The sequence below is a fragment of the Colius striatus genome, chromosome 5, assembly GCF_028858725.1.
Source record: "Colius striatus isolate bColStr4 chromosome 5, bColStr4.1.hap1, whole genome shotgun sequence".
NCBI classification, from domain to species: domain Eukaryota; kingdom Metazoa; phylum Chordata; class Aves; order Coliiformes; family Coliidae; genus Colius; species Colius striatus.
In genome coordinates this window covers 28,080,225-28,102,916 of record NC_084763.1, presented here as the reverse complement: position 1 = coordinate 28,102,916, position 22,692 = coordinate 28,080,225, and the positions used below count along the sequence as shown (strand labels likewise).

At 41.6% G+C, this 22,692-nt stretch overlaps 1 protein-coding gene across 1 annotated transcript; it reads right to left on the bottom strand.

Annotated features, from left to right (window-relative positions):
• Window positions 1-1,875: 1,875 nt before the first annotated feature.
• AGR2 (anterior gradient 2, protein disulphide isomerase family member) lies at window positions 1,876-7,708 on the bottom strand. The gene is made up of 8 exons (XM_061996767.1): window positions 7,631-7,708; window positions 5,756-5,893; window positions 5,453-5,516; window positions 5,329-5,381; window positions 4,300-4,373; window positions 3,850-3,913; window positions 2,842-2,925; window positions 1,876-2,204 (listed from the first exon to the last, which is right to left on the bottom strand). Exons 2-8 carry the CDS (start codon window positions 5,883-5,885, stop codon window positions 2,155-2,157), a joined length of 519 nt encoding a protein of 172 aa, XP_061852751.1. The 5' UTR covers window positions 5,886-5,893; window positions 7,631-7,708; the 3' UTR covers window positions 1,876-2,154.
• Window positions 7,709-22,692: the final 14,984 nt, after the last annotated feature.

Genomic DNA, 22,692 nt, shown 5'->3' with positions numbered 1-22,692 from the left:
AAGTGGCAAAATTTCTCCCCCACACCTGTAAACAATCCCATCCTCTAGTCTCATGTATGCTGCTGTAAAAGGTTTGCACTTCTTACCTAACTGCAAAGACAGGCCTGATAATGAGAGCTTGACAGAGGCTGGTGCTGCAGGAAAGTAAATGGAGATAAAGCAGGCTGAGTGATGCAGAGCTTAGCTAGTTGCAGAAACTGGAGATAAGATGCTCCTTTCCTGTACTAGTTAATTTTCTTCATAGTAGCTTGTCTGGTGCTATGCTTTGGATATGTGACCAAAGTGGTATTGATAACACAGGGATGTTTTACTGCTGATGCTTACAGACAAATCAAGGTCTTTTCAGTTTCTTACACCACTCCACCAGTGAAGTGGCTGGGGGTGCAGGAGAAGCTTGGAAGAGACAGCCAGGATAACTGAGCTGACCCCAGCTGACATAAGGGATGTCCCAGGCCATATGGTGTCATGCTCAGTACCTAAAGCTGGGTCTAGAAGACAGTGGGGGAACATTCTAAGTAATGGCATTTGTTTCCCAGGTCATTGTTACATGTGATGAAGCCCTGCTGTCCTGGGCATGGCTGAGCAGCTGCCTGCACCTGGAAAGTATTGAACAAGTTCCTTGTTTCACTTTGCCTATATGCATGCATGTTAAGCTCTTTTTTTCTCAACCCACTAGTTTCCTTTCTTCTGATTCTCAACCCCTGTCTCTGGAGGGGAGTAAGCAAGCAGCTGTGGGGCTGAGCTGCTGGTTAGGGTTAACTCACGAGAGCCAAAAGTGCTTACATGTGAAATCACACACTGTGCTCTTGGGTATGTAACACAGTGGTTTTACTCTACTAAGGTCATAATAAGTGTCATGGTTTAGCAAGGAGCAGCTTTTGCTTGGTAACAGGGGGAGTGGGTTGCAGTGAAGACCTGGTAAAGAGTTTTTGGACTCTCCCCTGGCTCCTGGGTTCAGAGCCACCTCCAGCCCAGCTGGGCCAATCTGCCACCTCTGCAGTCACTATTTAGTGACAGGAATTTGAAGTGCTGGCAGGAGGTGTAAGAGTGATACAAGGTGGAGGTGACCATGTGGACCCTATGGTCAGAGAAGGAGGATGGAAGGAGGAGCACGAGACCAGAGATCCCTCTGCAAGCCATGGTGAGAATGCAGGCTGCACCCCTGCAACCCATACAGGGCCATGGCAGGACTGAGAGCCACCAGCAGCTCTGTGTGAGTGAGCCTGGATGGGCAAGAGACTGTGTGGAGAGGCGGCCATGGCACAGGCCGTGCTGGAGAGCCTGCGCGCCTCAGAGTAGATCCACACAAGAGGCAGAGAGGAGCTGCAGCCTTTGGGATAAATGCATGTCAGAGCAGCCTGTGCAGGGCTGTTGTATGTGTGTGTGGTACCCCATGGACTTGCAGGAAGGACTGGTGCAAAGCCCACCTGCCCTGAGGAGGGACAAATGGCAGAAGCTATGGGAATAGACTGACTGAAACCCCCACTCCCTACCCCCTTGGGCAGTTCAGGTGGGGAGAGGAGGTTAAAACACTGGGATCAGGACTCTGAGCCTGGGAAGAGGGGAGGGAGAGGGAGGTCTTAAAGGGCTGGTCAGACTCTGCCTTGTTGTGCTACTCGGTGTTGTTTTATTTTGGTTATGTTTGAGGTTTTATGGTTATGCTTTAGTGGGTGTTGGATTAAATTATTTTCTGTTTCCTTCCCCAAGCCGAGTAGCCTGGTCTGTTTTGTCCTGGACCTTACACTGCAATTAAGCTCTCCCTGCCCTTTGGCAATCCTCAGCCTCTTTGGTACTTGAGGTTAATGGTGGTCTTTTGTTGCCTGATGGGCCTAAACCAGACAATAAGATAGGGAAAAAATGCAAATCACAGCAATATTTTGTATGTAAACACTTGAAATGGATTTATTTTTTAAAAAAATCATTTTTACAGTTGGATAATACCATATTCTTCTGTACGCCTTAAATTAAAAGCCTTCCACTTTTAAAAATGCTGCCCAGTACAAAAGTGCCAACATAAAACTGTAGTGTTTGTGTATATAAACCACCACTACGTATCACTAAGTATCACTCTAAATAGTCTCTTCACCAGTTCCAATGAGTGGAGAAGAGATGGAAGATCAGACTTCATAGTATATAAGGGCTTCCGTCTTCCCCTTACAGTTCAGTCTTCAGGAGCTTCAGCGCTTTCTGCATATTTGAGTACACTAGAAATGAAATATTCATAGGTGTTAGTTTTGCTGCAACTTCCTCTGCTAGCAACTACAAATACTGTAGAGAAAGCATCATGATTACCAAAGTGCTTGCTCACATGCCTACTGCTATTTAGATTCTGATGCACTGTTCCCTGCAGCCTCTTCTAATAATTTTGAGAACCTCATCTGTTTGACTTGGGTGGGTGAGAAGAAGGGTCTGTTATTGTGAGCACAAGGGCAGTGGCAGGATAGAGCCAGGAACTGTGCATTGGGGAGGGGGGGCTGTGGAACATGACCCTTCCCTGCTCCCTGAAGGTTTCTTGACTTGGCCAGGTGGGGCTTGTGCGCAAGAATTCTCACCATTACTTATGGTGAACACTGCTGAATTATGCAAGTTCCTACTGACACATACTTGCTTTTGAAACAGATGGATGTGTAAGGCTCCAGGGCTCTGCCATCTATTCTCTTCACCTCACTGAGTTTAAGTCTAGCATCCAATTTCATTTTAATCCCGTCTTTCAGCAAGTACTGTTTGCAAGACTCTGTAATGCCTGGTGTTATTCCTTGTTGTGTGGGGGAAAAAAAAAAAGGTGACTGCTTTCAGAATCTCTCAGGATATTTTGAGAACATTTCAGAACACACTACTTACACAATGAAATGTCAGAGGGCTCATATGCATAGAGACGGTTTGAGTATCTTCCAGTAATGTCTGCTCTCACAGTCAGGGAAGGATCTGGAAAAAAAATGATGAGAGACGTTGCAGAGCATGGGACTAAGTATGAAGCAGGAGGAAATAAAGCTTTCTGCATTTCTGATTCCTTTCTAAATGTTTCTGCAAGACACAACTGCCTCCACTAACTACCAAGATGTTGTTCTACATAGTTACATTTCAATTTTAAGTGTTGAATTTGCTGGTTTATTGAGCAGGGCCTAGGTTTAATTCTGATCAGTGTTGGTCAGCCTTACACCCTGTGCCACTCCGTATTACCTGAGTTAATTTTATCAATTAAGGCTGCTTTCCAGCTACAAATTTATTAAAAAAGGCAGAAGTAATAGGGCAGTGGCTTTGGTCTGTTGAAAATGACCTACATTTATCAAGGCACATTTATCACCTACATTTATCAAGGTAGGTGCTAATGATACGTGTGCACAGTATATAAAGGTTATGTGTCTCTCTGGGAGACAAGATACCTGGATGCATGCATAGCCACTGATAGCTCTCCAAAATGCAAATGCTTAGGCAAGGGTTGTGCAGCTGAGGGGAGCACAGAAGGAATTACTAAGCTTCAAAAACTTGTCCCAGAAACGTCTGGGTTCACGGCTGTTCCTGGGATGTCAGACTGTGTTATGAACAGAAACCTGACAGGTTTACAGTATGTCTAGAGATAGGAGGATGCACAAGGCTGTGCCAGTGCTTCCCCACTCCAGCAACTGTGGCATCAGGTCATTTCAGTGACATCATTCATGGAGTTAGCAAGGGAGGAAGGAATGCTGGACTGTGATGCTAATGACCTGGCTGAGGTTGCTTTGAAATTTCATCCAACAAAACCAAATAGAAATTTTATCTTTCTCATGGAATTAGCCTGAGGATTTTAGATGCATGATGCAGCAGGGGCTTTGGTCTGAGACCATCAGCTTTGATGCTCATGGTACTCACCTATGAACAAAATCCGAGGGACATACTGGCCATCAGGTGAAAGATTCTTGTCTGTGGTTTCATACTTAAAAGAAAACAGATAAGGTTCCCAGTCAAGACTGCAGAAGGGCAAGCTACATTATTAGCTACATTTTGTCTTATGAAGCAGAGCTAAAATAATACATTTTTCAGTTTAAGAAATTCACTGTCTGGGATGCAGTCTTTTAACAGCTGCAGTTGCAAATTGATAACAACAGTTAATGTTATTATTAAACTTTAAATTCCCCTCATATGTTGAGGTTAAGATGGCTACAGATGAAAGAGACTTAATAATAAATCTATTATGCTTCACCACTAGCTATTTTTCTTAGCCAACCCTAGCTATTAAACTGACTAATTATAGCTAGAGAAACCATAATTAAAAATAGAACTTTACTGCTTTCACTTAATGAAGTGTAACTGGAAACTTACCACAAGGTTCAGAAGAATGAATTTTTCAGCCAATTTCTGTATATCTTTATGTTCAGCAAAGACCTTTTTGAGGGCTGGAGTGGAACCAAATGGCAATGAAGGTTAAAAATACATCCCTGAAATATGTTGTCCTTGAAATTCAAACACACTGATAGAATCAAAATGAGAATTCCCAGTTTACAATGAGAATTCCTCGTTACAGCAAATGAGGATTTTAAGATAATTCCACTGGAAAGTGGTAATCTCATTTATATTCTCTGGTAAGGGGTAGTTATAATGGTACAAAAATGTCCTCCCTCCCTTCAGATAGTGCAGCTTGCTCTCAGATTTGTCCGAGTGTCAGCATTTGACCCTTCAAACCTGCTATTCTACTATTGCAGTTTCTGGCTCCTGTTCTTAAGACACTGACAATACACTGTGTTGGACTTCAGCCTGCACTGTTTGAAAGGATTTTAATGCTTGTACAAAGATCCTTCTGGATGGATGCAAAGGTCTTGCCATGTGGATCGGCTTGCAGAAAGAAGGGCCCTCATATAAATTCAGAAACACTGGGAAAAGAGGGGTCCCAGTTACCAGAAGTCCTGCAAAGGCCAAGTTTCAGCCCGGTTTGATTTAGTCCCTGGCCAGATCTGGTTTTGCTTATCAATGATATTGAGAGCTGAATACACTTTCCAATAAATTAGGGTTTTTCACTGTTCCTGGTCTTGCTATAGGTTTTTGCTGACTGTAACTTCAACTGAACCCATATTTCACCACAGATCAAAGCCTGCTCTGCGTTTCAAAAACTCCTTTCCGTGACCATTCTGTATCGTATAATACTGGATTATCGGTTTAATTTATTGCTGCACATGGGAACGTACCCACGTGTGACAGCAACTTGCAGAAGGCTCTGTGTGCATGTCCGACTCAGCCCTTCACTGAGGCTCACTCAGCGAGCAGAGCCGTTGTCTTAAGCATCATTTCACCCAGAAACCGAAAATGAGGTGATTTCTGTTTGTTTGTTAGCCTTCCCCAGCGCCCAGGAGTTACCTTGGCTGTGCGGGCAGTCTTCCAAGTGGTGGATGATCATGATGGGCTTGTTGCTGGAAGAGAGAGGGCGCGGTTAGCGCGGCTGGCGGCCGGCAGAGGGCGCGGGGGCGGGGCGGCGCCGTACCTGTGCCTGGCGCGGAACAGCGCCTCCTCGTACGTCTGCGTCCAGATCAGCTGGTCCCCCCAGCCTGTGGGCGGCAACGGGCGACACGCGGGCGCCGTCAGCAGCGGGGCCGGGGGCCGCGGGTTCGCGCCCCGCGCTGACCGCCCACGTGAGGGCCTTTAGCAGGCACCCTGCCTTCCTTGCGTGAGGTCAGGAGTAAAAGGGGAGGGGGGAGTGGGCTAGGATTTATCAGACCAGCAAATTTATAAACATTTAAGTGGATTCCAGGGGTTTAATTTTAAGTTATGCGTTTGGTTTTCTTACCTCTGGAGAGTGTCTGAGGCAGTTTGGGCTTAGCAGCACTCTCCTTTGTGTCCTTCTTGCCCACATCCTTTGCCAGAGCACAGGAGAGGGCAACAAGAAGCAGGAACAGGGATATGTAACTCTTCTCCATGGCTGCTCCTGGAACAGAGGAGAGAAATTTCACCTGGTCAGTGCCTCCTAGGCTTGGTGCTTGCCTTGAGGCACACCAGCAGATAAGGATGGATAGAGCAGCAGGTCAAGTTATAAGTATGCAGCAGGGTGAGTCAGAGCCGAAACAAACTGCTCCAGGCAGGGGCCTGCACTTGGGGGAACAACAGCAAAGCAGCCTGGCCTCTGCTTAGCAAATTGCTATGGAGGACCTGGCTGCTTTCTGCTGCTCTGCTCATGACATTAAGCTGTGGTCCTTTTAAAATGTACACTTATGTGTTAGTTTCTCTCTTCTACTGACCAAATTCAATATATATAAAAAGAACAACTGAGTTTTGGCAATTTCAAAAGTACTTGCAAGACCTAGTAAGTTCACAGTTCAGTCTCAGTTTCCCAGTGCTACAGTAACCCAGCAGCAAGCACTGAAAGTTTAGCTTATCTTGACTCTTTCTCCATTTTGTTGCAGGACCCAACTCAAACGAGAAGCCAAAATGTTTTGTTAGGCTTGTTAGACTAACAAAACTGTTTGTTTTGTTAGCCAGTTGGCATAGGCACAGCTTAATGCTGTTGTTGAAACTTCTGATTCTGTCTTCTTCCTTGAAAGTATCAACTAATCATTAAAACCAGGAGAATCTGTAACAAAAAGAAAGGGGAGGAGGTGCTATGTAGAACAAGAAGTGAAATACAGCCTTCTTGTTTAAGCAACACAAAGCAGAGGGCTTTTCCTGAGCCAGACTCTGGGGAGGGAGATGGAGGTGGGACCAGATGATCTATAAAGGTTCCTTCCAGCCCCTACTATTCTATGATTCTATGACACATCTGACAGGAAGCTCCTCAGCATTATCAGCTGAGATGTGACTTTGAAGTGCTAAAACACTATGTTTTTTCATGAAATTTCCTCCTAGAAACTAGAACACCGATGTAATAAGTAGAGCAAGAAAGTCTAAGATATTCCAAAAGCAATACAGAAAATGAAAGAATTCATGCAAAAGGTTACAACAGGTTGACAGTTAAAAAAAAAAAAAATCAGACAATGAAAGTGAAACTTCAGGGTAACAGAAGCTTTTTTTTTTTTTGGTTAGGAAGTGCAGGAGGACACTTTAGGAGTAGTACAGTGCTCTTTGCTACTGGGATTTCTAATACACCTCAAACAAACAAAAAAAAAATAGTTTCAAGAGCATGAAATATGACTTTTGCAGCACACTACCTTTTCTGCCTCAAGAAAAGTCTGGCTGGCAAGGAAAAAAAAATGCAGAAAGTTAAACCCAGTGGGTTTTCAGAGTTGCCTTAAGAACTGTTTTGGCTAGAGCTGTACAGTGGAAGTAATTCTCTTTAAGAAAAAGAAAGAAAGAAAAAAGGCTAAAGACAAAAGAAGGTGTGGAACAACCAGGAAATCAAAGACCAGGCAAATTTTATGCTGTTGCTGATGCAGAACACAGAAACTGAAGACAGTGGTTGCATTAAACCTGCTCTTTCAAAACTTTGCCTCTGGAAGGCTATGTGCATTTTTGCTAAGTTCTCCCCTCTCAGCCCTGAAAAAAATCCCTCTCCGGGCTCTTTTAGCCCACAAAGCCAACATTTCTCTACACATTTTTTCCTCATAGTGAGCTGTGCTGAACTGTGCCTGCTTTGCTGCAGTCTTTTCTTCACATTGATGGGAACCCCAGCCAACCCAGGCTTCTAGCTCCCCCAGGTACATTCTAAAGCAGTAAGTATGCCTTGCCTTACCTTGATTATTCTCCCAGAAGCTGGGCACAGTGTGAAGGTGTTCCCAGTTACAGTGTGAATGGTGCTCTTCTTACTGCCTATTTATGCCCCTTCACACACTCCAACTCCACCCACAAGCTTTGAATTTGAATACTACTTCCAAAGAGCTACATTTTCCATTTTTTTCTCCACCAAAACAATCAGAGTTAAGTTTGTAATTAAGTAACAATATAGTTTCTTGCCAGATGCTGTAGCTAAAGTGCAGAGCAATTTCTATAGATTTTTGGGACAGTTTTTGAAAGGTGATTTTAAAAGATTGGCAAAGATCCAAGTCCAGGTAAGCTTAAATCAAGACTCCTGATTTGCCTGAAGAGTGATTTGTCTTTTTTTCATTGGTTGGGAAATTAATATGGGTTGCTGTTCTTTTAGTCCTCTGTAAAAGTTAAATTGATGACTCAGAAGTTCAGATGTTAATTTTAGGTGTTAATTACATAATTAGCTATACCCATTATACAGATATGTGTGTATACACATGCACATATATCGTTATGTAGGAAAATAAAACCTAAAAAAAGTTTGTAAAGATGTATTTGTAAGCTATAAAAATGAACTGTGTTCATAAGCTGAGGTCTGAATTAAGATTTCTTTAATTAGTCATGTAAACAATTATTTTTAGCTATAACATGAAAATCAAGCATTTTAGGTTTCAGATACACATATAATACCATACAACACTTAGCAAAACAAAACATTTTCTGGTGACTGGAGGACTATTCCTAGTGTTGCACTGACTGCAGGTGGTCCCTCCTCAGAGGTCAGTGTGATTCTGTCCTCAGCAATATATGTTGAAACTACAGTATGATCTCCTTAGCACATGCCTCATATACTTCAATGAGATTAAAATCACATGTTCATGGGCAGTGAACACTTAGCTGCTGAGCTGAGTAGATGAAATTCATCAGATATGGATTTTCCTGTTTGAAAGCACAGTGCTTTTTGATGGCAGATAACAGCACCCATTTCCCCCCAAATATTAAAAGAATGTAATGCTTTGGATCGTAGGGTTTTTTTTGTTTTTTAATCTTTTGTAAATAGTAATTAGGAAAATGCACTGCAGAAGCAAGATGGTGGACAACCCATAGATAGTGAGAGGCCCAAAACTGAACATAGTATTTGAGATACAGCCTCACGAGTGCCAAGTACAGGGGGACAATCACTTCTCTGGTCCTGCTTGTTGCGTTATTTCTCACACAAGCCAGGATGCCATTGGCCTTCTTGGCCTTGACCTGGACACACTACTGGCTCATGTTGAGATGGCTGTCAATTAACATCACCAGGTCCTTTTCTACCAGACAGCTTTCCAGCCACTCTGCCCTAAGCCTGTAGCATTGCCTGGAGTAGTTGTGGCTCAAGTGCAGGACCTGGCACTTGGCCTTGTTGAACCTCAGCCCATTGCTCCATCCCGTCCAGGTCCCTCTGAAGAACCTTCCTACCCTCAAGCAGGTATATACACCTGCCCAGCTTGGTGTCATCTATGAAGTTGCTGAGAGTGCATTTGATCTCATCCAGATTATTGATAAAGATATTGAAAAGAACTGTCCCCACCACTGAGCCCTAGGGAACACCACTGGTGACTGGCCACCAAATGGATTTAACTCTATTTACCACCACTCTCTGGGCCCAGCTGTCCAGACAATTTTCCACCTAACAAAGAGTGCATGGCTCAGTATATGGTTATGGGCAGCCAGTTTCTCAAGGAGGATGCTATGGGGAACAGTGGTAAAGGCTTTAATAAAGTCCAGGTGCGCTACATCCATTGTTAGTGAACCAAACCTCCCAGGAAGACAGTAATTTTAACTCCCCTCTGTATGTGTTTCATGTCATCTATACTCTGATAAAGAAATTAAACAAAAGAAATTGCATACCAATCTCTGCTCCCCCTCCAGCACTTCTCCCTGGAGATTCCAAGATGTATTTTGTTAGCTTCAAATAACATCTATCCAGATTTTGGTCTAAAACATATGCCAAATAAGTTTCTGAGATCTGTATTTGGACATGTGAGCACTCAGTTTGGACAAACAGGTTACATCCTTAACCCACTTCAGTGCAGATGTATGAGTAAAAATTAGGTACCTGTTTCTGACATCTTAGGCAATTCATAATCGTAATTTAATATGCTCTTTTTTACTATTTTCTGAGGTCACATCTAATAGCATTTGATAGTTTTGAATCCTGCAACAGAAGTCTTGGTTGCTGAGTGATTCTGTGAAGGGATAATAAGCAGGTAGGCTCTCACTCATACTTTTTTTTTAAATTGAATTTTGTCTAAAAATGCATTTTCAAAACTAAGCCTCCACCCCCTCTTTGTCTCCTAGCTTAGATATATTTCCATTTAATTTGCACCTTTGCTCTCTCCTGTTTTCAGGAGATGCATTTACCTTAACCTATTTCTACATAGCTTTGTGCTGCTCTGTAAGAAACTTAGTGATTGAAACACAGCAGCTCACAGGGACTTCCCTGTCAGCTCAAAGCCAGTGCTCTCAACAGAGTTAGTTGAATATGTCACTAAACTGTCCTTGTGCCTTGCTGACGAAGAAAGAGCTCAACCTTTTGCATAGCTGGCTGCTTAGATCCTGAGATTGTTCACACCCACTGAGTTAGCTTCTGGCCACTTTGGGAGGCAATCCTGAAGAGCAAAAGAGTCCAGGAAGGCTAGACATTCTTCAAGAAGGAAATCTTAAAGGTGCCGGACCAAGTTGTCCTTATGTGCAAAAAGATGAGGTGGAGGGGGCAGAAGACCCTCCTGGCTGAACAGGGAGCTTCTGCTGGAGCTCAGGATAAAAAAGAGTGTATGGAAGAAGTGTTAGGCAGCTCTGGAGGACTACAAGAAGGCTGTAAAGTTATGCGGGGAGAACATTAGAAGAGCTAAGGCACAGTTAGAACTTAAACTTGCCACTGCTGTAAAAAACAATAGGAAAAGTTTCTGTATGTTAGCAACAGAAGCAGGGCTAAAGGTAAACTTCATTCTTTAATGGACATGGGGAAGCTTAGTGACCAAGGATGAGGAAAAGACTGAAGTACTTAATGCCTTCTTTGCCTCAGTCTTCAATGGTAAAACCATCAACCCTTGAAGGTGCTGAGCTGGCTGACAGAATCGCTCACCAAGCCATTCTCCATCATTTCTGAAGCCCTTCATTTCTGCATGTTTTGTAATCGTCAATTTCCCAGAAGCATGGGAAATTCCATAGTTTCTCCTAATTTCATGACAAACACATGCTTCTAAATGTTGTGATCTACTACTCAGAATAAATACCAAAAGTTTCTGTTGGAGGAATAAAAGTGATGGGTGAAATATATAGTCAGTAGGACACTAGAAATGCTCTGAGTCAAAACCAGACACAGACATGTCTGGGAGCTAATGATCTTCCAGGGATGTCAAAGCAACAGTATATCATAAGACAAAGTGACTGGGAGTAGAATTCATTTGAGAAATGGTCAAAATTGTTTTGTCACTGCTTTACCCACGTGATCCAAATAGCAATTTTTTACCATCTGAAAGCTGGTTGGATTAAATTTGCCTGATAAGTTTTCTAGAAAACCTTTCACCTCCAAATTGAGGAGCTGAGATACCTCTGGCACCTATGACAGATGCAGGTCCTGTCTATTTCTCTCCCTCCCTCCCAAAATAATTCAAATCCTTCTCTTCAAGATTATAGGTAGGTGTTCTCTGGATTGGGATATGGCATGACGATCAATGTTCCCCATCACCCATGTCAAGACTGTTTCTTTTTGTATAACAGTACCTGCTGGAGCAGGTACCAGACCCCAGATACCCTACTGCCCAGCTTATCTGTTGGTTTGTTAGGCAAGAAAATGATTTTTTCTCACGTTAGCTCAGGAAAATTTGGCAACACGTGCAAATGGAGAGCACTACTAAAGGAGAGACTAGGAAGGACCTGGTATCTTATAACCAGGTCCAGACATTCTTCTGAGATTTGGAAGGCTGTGGTTCAGTAGTTCTCCTATCTACTTTATATTCAGTCCAAAGCCTCATTTCAGTACAGAGCTGGAAAGTCAGAAGTTCAGCAGATTTCTACAGCCAAACACTTAAAGTTGGTAACTGGAGTTCAGCTAAAAATCTGATGATTTGTCTTGAAGAATGATGATTTTCATGTCAGACTAATGCTTTCCTTTTTTAAAAAAATAATTATTCAATGAACCTACATTTTATCGGTAATGTATTTGAGATTGGATAGCAGAAGAGGTGGTTAGGACTTAAAATGTGACATTCTGACCCTTCAGTCACTGATTTCAAAACAAATGGTCAATCCATCGTGATTTTGATATCTTGAAGACAGTAATTATGACTTGCATATGCACATTTATAGTATGAATCACCACCACTTGCTATAAATTGGTGAGTTAGAATGCAAGCATGGAGCATCTTTCACAGAGCTTCAGATAAAGATGAGAATTTGTCGTGTCACCAGTTCTTATATTATACACTGTTTTGAGCTGTGAAGTTCCAGAATGTCTTGAAAGCATTGCTGAATGACATGTTTTAAAATCATTAAGTCATTTGAACATCCATAGTATATCTACTTACTCTTGCCCTTTTCCACAATAGTAAGGAAACTGTCATCATCTATTACACCAAGGAGTCTCAAGGTTTTCGTCTTATGTAGGACTTCTATTTGGTGAGAGAAAGCCTGATCCTGACAATATAGAATCATAGATTTATTTTGGTTGTAAAAGACCTTTAAGGGCATCAAGTCCAAGATAGTTTGCCTCTTTACTTATGATACTGGTCTTTTTCTCCAAGCTGTGTAGACTCTAGTGGTGTTGGCACCTTCTGGTTGGCATGATGCACATGCCAACACACATGCCACAGCACCCTCAAGTCTTCTCCCAAATTCTTGACACTGCCTTGGCTTTTGTATTTGTGCAGTTCCCTAGACTGCACAGTTTTAAGGGACTCCAGCTTTGAGGTTCAGCTGCCTTTCTACAGCAGATTTCACACTTGTCATGTGTTGGATATTCCACCATGTCCTCACCCTGTCCTCATCACAGTACCACCTTTTCTCCCTTTACTTCAGTCTGAACTGGATGAGGGTCTTTGCTTGGACAATTCCAGTTGCCTTGTCAAGGTTAAACCTGGGATTTAGCAGATTCATTTCCTGAGTCATATTTCCCAGATCCTGAGTATAATCTTTTTATTTAATCCAAACTCAGCCACAAAACTGTGAAGCTGAATCTTCAGATCAGTGATAAACTCCTCTGTTTTCACTGTCTTACCTTTTTTTTCCCCCTCCCTTTGTCTTTCTTTTGGGTAAGGGGTTATGATGTGGTGTGTAATTGCTCCCCTCTGCACACGCTCCTCCCCCAATTACAGTACTCTTAAATTTCTGTCTAATGCCCCGACTTCCTCTACTAGAATTCAATAAGGTGGCTGACCTTGTCTAATCTGTTGAAGTGTAACAGACTATATAATAGCAGCCTGGAACTACTTGAACAGGTGCTACAAACATGAAGGATCCAAACTATTCCAGCAGTTTGAGGACCATGAACTGTGGCTTCAGAGATTCATAGCGGACACAAGGAAAATCATCTTCATGAGGAGGATAGTGTAGCACTGGCACAAGTTACCCAGATATGTGGAGAAAAAAACTGTGCTGCCAGGTCTCTAAGAGTTTGTTGAACAAAGTTTGAATTGTAATGTTGTTATTCAGTGATGAGGCAGGTGGACAGGATTAGGAAGAATACCTCCATCTTGTGCCTGACCTTGAACTCTTTAACCTTTATAAAACAAACTTTGACATTGCACAGCAGCCAGTTCCAGCTTGTTCATGGTATGAGGTACTTCCTGGTGCAGATCACTGAATGTGCTTCACTACAACTCTTGTCTGCAAATATTGACATTGTATAGTTCCTTTTCTTACATAGTTATATTACTGACAAATTATAGACTACTGGTTGGTCTTCCCATTGAATAAGGCCATACTGTTGTACAGTGCCCAAACTTAACATTTTTCTTAGGTTTTTACCTTTAGGTGGCCTATATTCTATACTACACTGATATTCTGGCTCCTAAAATAATCTCTTGTATGGCAATATAACAGAAATGTTAAAGTTGTATACCTTTATGAGGTATTGGCCAAGGTCACCTTTAAAAATCTCTGTAGAGTTAACAAAGCCCAAAATAGTCCCAGGTCAGAATTTGTTCTCTTTTTGCATCCTCTGATTGTGTGAGTATAAAATTTTGCTGGATTGTCATTTTTCCTCCTGCCTAAACCCTGCTTACTGTAAAAACAGCCCATCTCACAGGGGTGACACTTCCCCTCTATTTCTTTGAAGAATAACATTTTACTGCTAATAATCTCTTAGCAGACCTTACTAGTACACTACTCTGGTATCTTGATAAGGAGTGTTTGTACAGTAAGATGGCACAGGATGGTTGGCTTCTCAAAGACCATCTGTTGTGAAGGAACTGAGCTGTGTTCTTGATGGAGGAACATACCACAATGCATTGACCTTGGATGAGAGAAGATATGTCTCCCGTAATCTCCATACAGGAAAACTGATAAAATGTGAACTAAAAGGAGAGCAAGAGGGACTGAAAACTACCAGGGTCAGAGGGTTGTGACTGGTGATACACAAGCTGAAGGTCAGTTGCTAGTAGTGTAGAGAGAGCCAGAGTCTTCTCTGTGACATCAAGCGACGAGAAGCAATGTGCTCAAACTGAAATTCAGGAGATTCTGTGCAAATGTAAGACAAAACTGTTTTGATGGGTTTTTTGTTTTTTTGTTTTTTGGTGAGGATGACTGAAGACTGGAACAGGCTGCCCAGAAAAGTTGTGGAGTCTGCATCCTTGGACATATTCAAAGCCTAACTGGATACAGCCCAGAGCAACCTGCTGTCAGTGACCCTGATTTAAGCAGCAGTCTTGGATGAGACAATCTCCAGAGATGCCTTCCAATTTCATCAGTTCTGTTATTTTGTGATTCTACATGTGTAGCATGTACAAAAGAAAGATTAAATAGTAGAAAGGTGAACTTATAACTGAACCCAGACAAATCCCACTCTCATTTACCGCTGACCTGTTGCCACATCAAAACCAAATGAATAGAAAGATGCCATACTGTGGTCACAGATTAGGATATTATTGGTAGAACAGTAATGAATGGTTATTAACTTTTACCCATGAGGTGCTCATGTTTCACCACCTTATGGGTCATGCACTGTACAAAACAATTGTAGTATCCCTATTAGCTGGCTAATTAAGCCAATTTGAATGACTTAAGGCAACGTGTACTTGAAGTCTTGTTTGAACGTTATGGCCTGGAAATGGTAAGCACACTCCCACAGGTGGTGACACTAAATAATCAATATCAGTCACAGGGAGCTGATAGAGGAATGAATGTTCCCACTCTCCTGCTGGCTCAAGTGCAGCTGGTGACATGGCGATTACGTGGCTCTATCTTGATTTTTAATTGCACAGTGCTCCTTTAAAGCTGCATTTGTTTTGTAGTTGGCATAAGCAATGCTATTCCAAATCTTGTCAAATACTTATTTTATAGTGGTCCAAGTGCTGAGATATGTTTCATCTATGCTTAGCATAAAGACTCAGAGGCTGGGACAGAGCAGTCAGCTCTCATTTCCCTTCCCTCCCTCCCTGTAAAGCCATTCTGGCAACTGAGAGCAGCTGAAATAAAAACAAGCTTAGGCAAGGTGGGGTGGGTTTTTTTTTGGATCCAGCTGTTCCCTCTATCCAGCTGTATCACTTGGACATTCACTGGAAGGCAGGCAATTCCCCCATAGTCAAGTCACAGGTGGTCTAACGTGCCAATAAAATTGGGTATGTAGGATGGGGATGGGAGCATGGTCTGAAAGCGGAGCACTTAAAACATTATGAGGAATCATATGTATGTTAAAAATGCACATACTAGAGTTGCAATGTCAATGATCTGTTAGGAGCCACTTATGCTTTTAACATACCTGGAAATAAAAGGTGAAGTGAGGTGTTATTTCTTGTTTTCTGTTGAAAGACCTGTTGCTATCCTACTTTTATTAGCCACATTTTCCAAGTTCAATGGATCGAGTCATTACAAACACCAACAGGCTGGTGCATCAGTTTCTGTGCTCCTATTTCATATTGTGCAGCTGATGGAGATGCAGAACAAACAGGCAGCTGGCAGAGTGCTGCCTGCAACCAGCAGTCTGCAGATGCTGTTGGGCAGAAATAATCTTGGGCCAATTGGTAGCGCCCGTCTGCTTTCTGGTATGGGTGGGATTGATATAAATAAGCAGCGCAGAAAGACCAAGGCAAATGTGTGTCTGTGCTTGATCTTTGCTTGGTTAGTGTGAAGCCATAATGCCTGATACTTTGATGTACTAGCTAGCAGTGCTGAGATCCAAACTGCTAATTCAGTATGCAGTGGTGCTCCCTCCACTGACCATAAGTTTTAAGTGTCAAATATCTTGCCAACAAGCAAAAACACCAAACAAGCTGAGGTAACGAATAGCAGGGGCAGGTTAATGATGTCAATTACCTAGAGAGAAGCAAATAATCTATGCTATACTCTTCAGTAATGGGCAGCAATGTGAGTGCCACTTGCCAATAGGCTATAGATATAGAAGCATGGCTGTTATTGTCATTAAAAGTTTATGTGATAGAGGTTACTTTCATTTGTCTCATATGGTGGTCAACTAATAAACTGCAAACAGCTGGTAAGCTTCTCCATCTGTTCTACCTCCCTACACTTTCTGCTTTAAAATCCTGAAAGGAATAGGCAGATATGTCATCTAAAAGCTAGAAATGATTTGCAGCTTTTGATGAGATTCCCGTGAACACTTTGATGTTGCAAATGTCACTCTTGTGCATGTTTGAAGCGGTTCTCTGTGCTTAGGAGTCAGGACCTTTGGCGTGGTCTCTTTAACATCTCTCCTCTCTTAGAATAAAAATGACAGTCTAACCAGGCAGTGAGTCCAACTAAGGATGGCTTTATCATTTTATGAAAGGTGTTCATTATATGTAGGTTTCTTCTATCTACTGACCAATAAGACTGTCACACCTGTATTTCCTTGCAGACTTCCTGGTTGATGTGTGCAATATGTCAGTATCTAGTTTGCTTGATTTCATCTCATGCATGTTATGCAGCATCAACTCCACTTTCTGCTTTTATAGTCCTGGTCTAGCCCCAAAAATAAATAACATTCTTATAACTGGTTAATCAGAGTCATCATAAAATCCTAAGAATTGATGTAAGCTGTAGCAAGCTGCATCTTGAACTGCACCATCCTTCTGGTGATTGACACTGCTATGTCAATGGAACTTCAGCATGGGTGCATCATAATAGGAATTTTCCAACTCTCTCTGAGGCAGCCTGATTGGTTTTGAAATAAAACCACCCATTTTTTTCAGTTAAATACTGGAAATGTAGGAATACAAAACTAATGCAAGCGGCTCTACCTTTCACTACTTCAGTGCAAGCTGTAAGAATTTCTGGAAGCTGCAATATTGTTTGAATCTACCTGTATGAGCTTGGACTGCTAGAGCCTGTGCTGTGAAGCACATGTTGTACTATGTATGTTGTGAGGTGCTCTGCTGAAGTCAATGGGAGGACCATTTGCTGCATGTGTAGCAATGTCTTTTTCGTTCCTTCTGATTTGTGAAGTGAGAAAGAAGAAAGAGTTTAATTCAGCAAGTATTTTCCTAATAACTGACATATGCCTTGAAAGACTAAAAATTCTTAAAAGGTGTTCATGTTAAAAGATGAAGGATGTTCATGTGAGGGAAGAAGTGTTAAATTCACAAAAGTGTGGAGAAATGAAGCTGGTGTTTTGTGTGTACACATGATTTAAATTGAAAAGTATTCCAGAGATATTATTTTTATGTCAGGATCATAAAGTTTTCTTACTGTCACTACTACATTTCATGTAAAGCAGAATGGCTACTTTTGCTCTGCAGAACCATCAGATGAATCTATTAGCAGGAACTCCTCCAGGAAAGTTACAGCATTTTGCCTTCATAAGAGCACACCATGTTGCTATGTTTGGGTTTTTTTCCCTGTTGCCTGTGTGGGGAGCAAAAAAACCTGTAAGTTCATCCAGTGATCTACTTCATACTAAGCGGAGAGGCTTAAGCTTCCAACTTCCCTGTGCAACTCTATTAAATCTCAACACAATTTCTAAAAATATTTGGGTTAAAGCCAATCTCCAACTTTGCCACTTGTCAAAAGATCATTTTTCTAAAGTAATGCTACTGTGATGGTCAATTAGAGAACTTGAGCCTGAAAAACATCAGCCCTTGTCAAGTGAATCTCAAACTTCACATCCCTTGCTTTTTCTGACTGGATCAGCTGGCCTAATAAACTCATTCACCTCTCTTTGCCAGCTGGTTTATACAGAAATCTTGCCTGATAAATGCTTTGATTGGAAGTGTAAGATACATCATGTCAGGAGCTGAATTCTGTAAAGCCTTCTAGCCAGTTGCACGAAAATCATGCTCCTTCATTTTCTTTGTTTCACTGAATTTTGCCTTGTCAGACTCTTGCGTGGAATGGCTTGCAGAGCTGGCAAATAGCAGCAGGCCTGGGTGTTGGCTCTCCGCTGTGTGGCACCATGGCAATTGGGGAGTGGCTTTGTTTAATTAAGAATAAAATAGTCGTCTTGCTGCCTTTAGTTTTATTAGGAAAGGGAGTGGGGGAGAGGAGGGGGGAGAGCGAGCGAGTGCCCCTGTGGCTTGTCACAGTAAAGGAGTTTAAATGTTATGGCGGGTAAACAAATGGTAAAGACATTTTTTCTGTCCATGAAAGAGGATATCCTTTTTCTTTCTCCTTGTGTGTTTTATGCAGGACAGTATTGCCTTCTGAACATACTGGAGAGGGCATCCTAATGCATGAATATAGTTCTCAGTCAGCAAATCTGAGATGGCTAGAAGTTAAAGCTGGGTTTATTGTAAAGGTTAAACAATAGCTGGCAGCTAAGTTGTACAAAGAAAGTTACTACTATTTTACTAACAGGAAGTGAACTGAATGTAAAGCTAAATGCAAATAAAAGCTACCTCCTACAGTGTTGCGGTTTTGTTGTGTCATTCTCCATTTTTAAGATGGCATTATTCTCTGATTCATGCTAAATCAATGTTGAAGACGTTAATGAAAGACCCAGCAATATTTATTTCCCCATGAACTGCAGGTGCTAGTGTTAGTGTTGATATTTTGGAAAATAAATGCATATTTTGAGGCTGTAATAACATCACTAGTTCTTTGTTTTAGTAAAGATACCCCTGCCCCATGGCCTGTTCATAGCTTCCTCCCGTACAACTTTAAAATGACAGTGGAGTCAGATTCAGGGCACATTCATTCATTCATTTGTTTTTTGCTTCATTCAAACCGTTGTAGAGATGTCAAAACTATGACTTAGGCAATCTTTTTGAAAGGGCAGACTGGAGAACCAGACAGTTATTTGTTGACAAAAAAACAAAAAGCCTCTACTTCTAAAAAAATTCCCAATGAAACTTTCCACTACTTACTTCATACTGTAGAACTTCAGTCTGAAGCATGACAGCTTTACAGTGATATCATTGATGTGTTTTGGGAAGTGCTAATGATTTTGCGCCTAATATTTGAGTGCCTGATCAAGGAATAGGAGTTTGTTTTGTCAAATTGTCATTTTGGAAAAAAATAATCTGTTTGGGACTGAAAAGTAAGACGTTTCTCAAGTAAAAGGAATAAAAATTGTTAAGACAAAGTTATTATTTTAGCTTCCCCATATGACATTGTGTTGCAGAGAATCGCCTGTGCTGCCTCTAGCTTGTGGAGATCCAGTAAGAGCTGGCATTGAGAAGAATCCTTTAAATGAAAGCATCAGTTGCAATGTCAACATTTTAGAAAGGCTTTAGCCAGATAAACAGTCTGGTGGGAAGCTGGTTCGATGAAATATGTTAAGTCATAAGAAGATGGTGGGGGAAAATGTGACGGGTGAAATAAATAGCTCTTTGCAGGAGTCTTCCACTCTTGGTAGAAAATTGGAGAGTCGAATTTTACCTTGTGGAGTAAAATAGAGAATTTAAATGCTCCTTCACGTGCAGTGAGGCTTCTGGAAGTATCAGAACAAAAGATTCAAATTTGTGAAATTGTGATTCATTCAACCTGCAATCCAGGACAACACATCACTAAAATCTGAGCCAATTTGGACTCAGCACTTGCATCCACAGCCCAGTTTTGCATGTGGTGCCTACTATTATTGAATTTACTTAGGGCTCTCTATTTGGTCACCCTGTTCTTGTTGATTAGAAACACTTTGACTTGGGTTAGATGTTTATCACTGCCCACCTTTTACTTTTTCAGAGGAGTTTGGTTTGGATGTGAACCTGACTTATTCTAGAGTTCTTGTTGGGCATCTCAATATGACATCTACAACTTGGGTCCATTTTTTCCCTTTAAAGAGCTTCCACTACTTATACTTACAAAAAGAAACACAATCAACAATTATAAACATATAAAATTATTAATGTAGATCAGTATATAGAAACCTGTACTATTCTAATAACAAAACGAGAAGTAACATAAATGGAAATAGGAGAACCCAGAGTGATTATGAGATTGATGAGATTATGAGATTGATGGTGTCACCTATGCCAGAGCTGCTGCAGCAGAGTGACGTAAAATGCACACAGCAGAGAAGGAATCAGCAGATCACAGCATAAATACATGAATGTTTGGAAAGCTTTTGGTTGAGAAGTTTTAACTTATATGCTATGATACTGTGACATATTTTAATCCTCAAAAGCATAAACTTGGCCGTTGCCACACTGTGGTTATCTGGGAGATAGCAGTGCTGGTACTGTCATTTTAACAGATGGAGTGCATTGTTTTCGTAATTATGGGCTGTCAGTTAACTGCTTAGCCAGGGGCCTTAATTTCTATGCTGTCCCTTTCAATCATTGGAAAGCTTCCCCTTTCTTCCTGGGTGAGCTTTGTTGTGTTGCTGAATACCTCTTCCTTCACCAGGACTATATCAACGTTAGTTTCCCTTATGCCAGACATGGTTTTAAGGTTAAGGTAGCTGATGTGTGCCCATGTATCATGTGTAAATTCTCAGTTATGTCCTGGTTCCTGTCCAGTTTCTGGAGACTCACTTTGAACTGAGGCACTGGCTTAGAGTGAAGTCTCAACTCATTCCATTGGGGCCATAATGATGCATTTATATATAATAATAATTTGAAATATATTTCAAATGTATGTAGCACAGAATGTGGAAATATGTCACACATGTGACAGAGTGTGCATAAGTTCAGGCATCCTGAACCGGACGTGGTGGCAGAAGTGTCCTGGAACTACCTTCCTCTTAATTCCTGCTTTCAGCTCACTTGCAAAGCTAATTGGATATAGTTTCTCTGTGTAAGCTGTATCTTGGCTTGTATTTCTACTCAGTTTAATGACTAATCTCCTTCCAATGTATGTATGTTTAATCAGGAGATGACCTAGGTCAGATAATGTGTCTGTTGCAAATGTTCTACTTGCAGCAAGTTTTGCTAAGTGATAGCAAATCTGTTGAGAGTTCCTGCTATGCAAATCCCTTTCAAAGCACTTCTACTGAAGGAGAGAATACCTGTCTGATTGTGAATGGCTGCCTTCCTATTCCTTACTGTCTTGATGCTCTCCAGAACAGTTTCAGAGATGCAATATACTTGTGCTATATTTATCCAAGAAGATTTCTTCTTCTCAAGCTGCTGCTAATTTAAGTTTCAAAGAACTTCCTTTGGTATTAAGCAATTATTTATAGGCTGTTTAGATTTAAGTAGTTTGTCCTCAATCTCAGACCTGTTCTAAATCTTGTTTACTTTCTTTTCTGTCATCTTTCCTGTTTCTAATAAATCCAGATCTCCATATATCACTAAAGTCTGCTCTATGAATTTCAAATTGCTGTGTCTGTCTTATCAAATCTACATTTTTGTTAAACGTCTGTCTGAATACACACATGCAGACTGCAGAAAGGACAACAGGTCTTGCCAAAGCAATGACATAGCAGGCCTTTATTTCAGTTAATATTTGGGAACAGGAACAAAGCTGCTTTCATGGCCATTTAAAATGCTTGCTGTCCATTAAGACTGCTGCTTACTGTTGCAAAATTTAAAAGCCTAGTGGACTTTTCTGCCTGTTTTGTGAAGAGTGGTGTCAAGACTATCCATCTGAGGTTATTTTTATCCTGGTAAACAGCCAACATTTAGCACTGACAACACTGCTACCAGTGCACTACCTTGGAGAAGAAATGCCAAAGCACAGCTGATGCCTGCTCCCCTAATGGGTGAATCCATTCCAAACCTGTAAGTCATGTCTGTAGAGGGAGACTTTACAGTTGAATGAATCTGTCCATTGACAACAGATGTGTTGTCTTTAGCAAATGGTAAGACCTCCTGTTACTGTGCCTGGTATGTGTCCTGGTTCTTTGTTTCTTTCTTCTCTGATTATAGCAGATGAATATGCTGCCTTCCTCACCCTGTAATATTCTGAACTTGAAGGAGCGTAGGAAAGAGCATAGGAAAGGGCAGGGAATGGTTCTTGAATGCTCAATCATTCTTGTCATATTGTTTGCCTACTCTTTGTGTTGTAAATACCCAGTAAGACCTTTGATCTCTAAGCTGGTCACACATCCAGTTCATTGCTCAGAGTGAGGCCTTGCTGTGCATTCAATGGTTATTGTATCTGTGGAAAAGAATTAAGGGACACAGGCTGCTTTGTGTAAACCAACCTGGGAGGATAAACAAGTTCTGGAAATGAAGCTTGTGTTTCTCTGTCTCAGCCATGCCTCTGCAGAGGGAGTGGCGTTTCTGTGCAGGCTGGCTGCTGCAGCTGGGCTCCCAGCTTTGCCTGACGGTGTTTGCCCAGCTGGGTGGATGCTAGGAGACAAGAGGAGAGCGGGTGACAACTTGGACTGGTTTGCGTGTTGTGTGTAGGATCTGTCATGAAACATGTGAGTTGTCACACAGGTCAAAGGAATGAAACCCACCCTGCGCTTTCTAAGCTGAAAAGTGAGGGAGTGATGGTGACTGACAGCCCTTCCTAGCTGTTTCCTCCATGGAT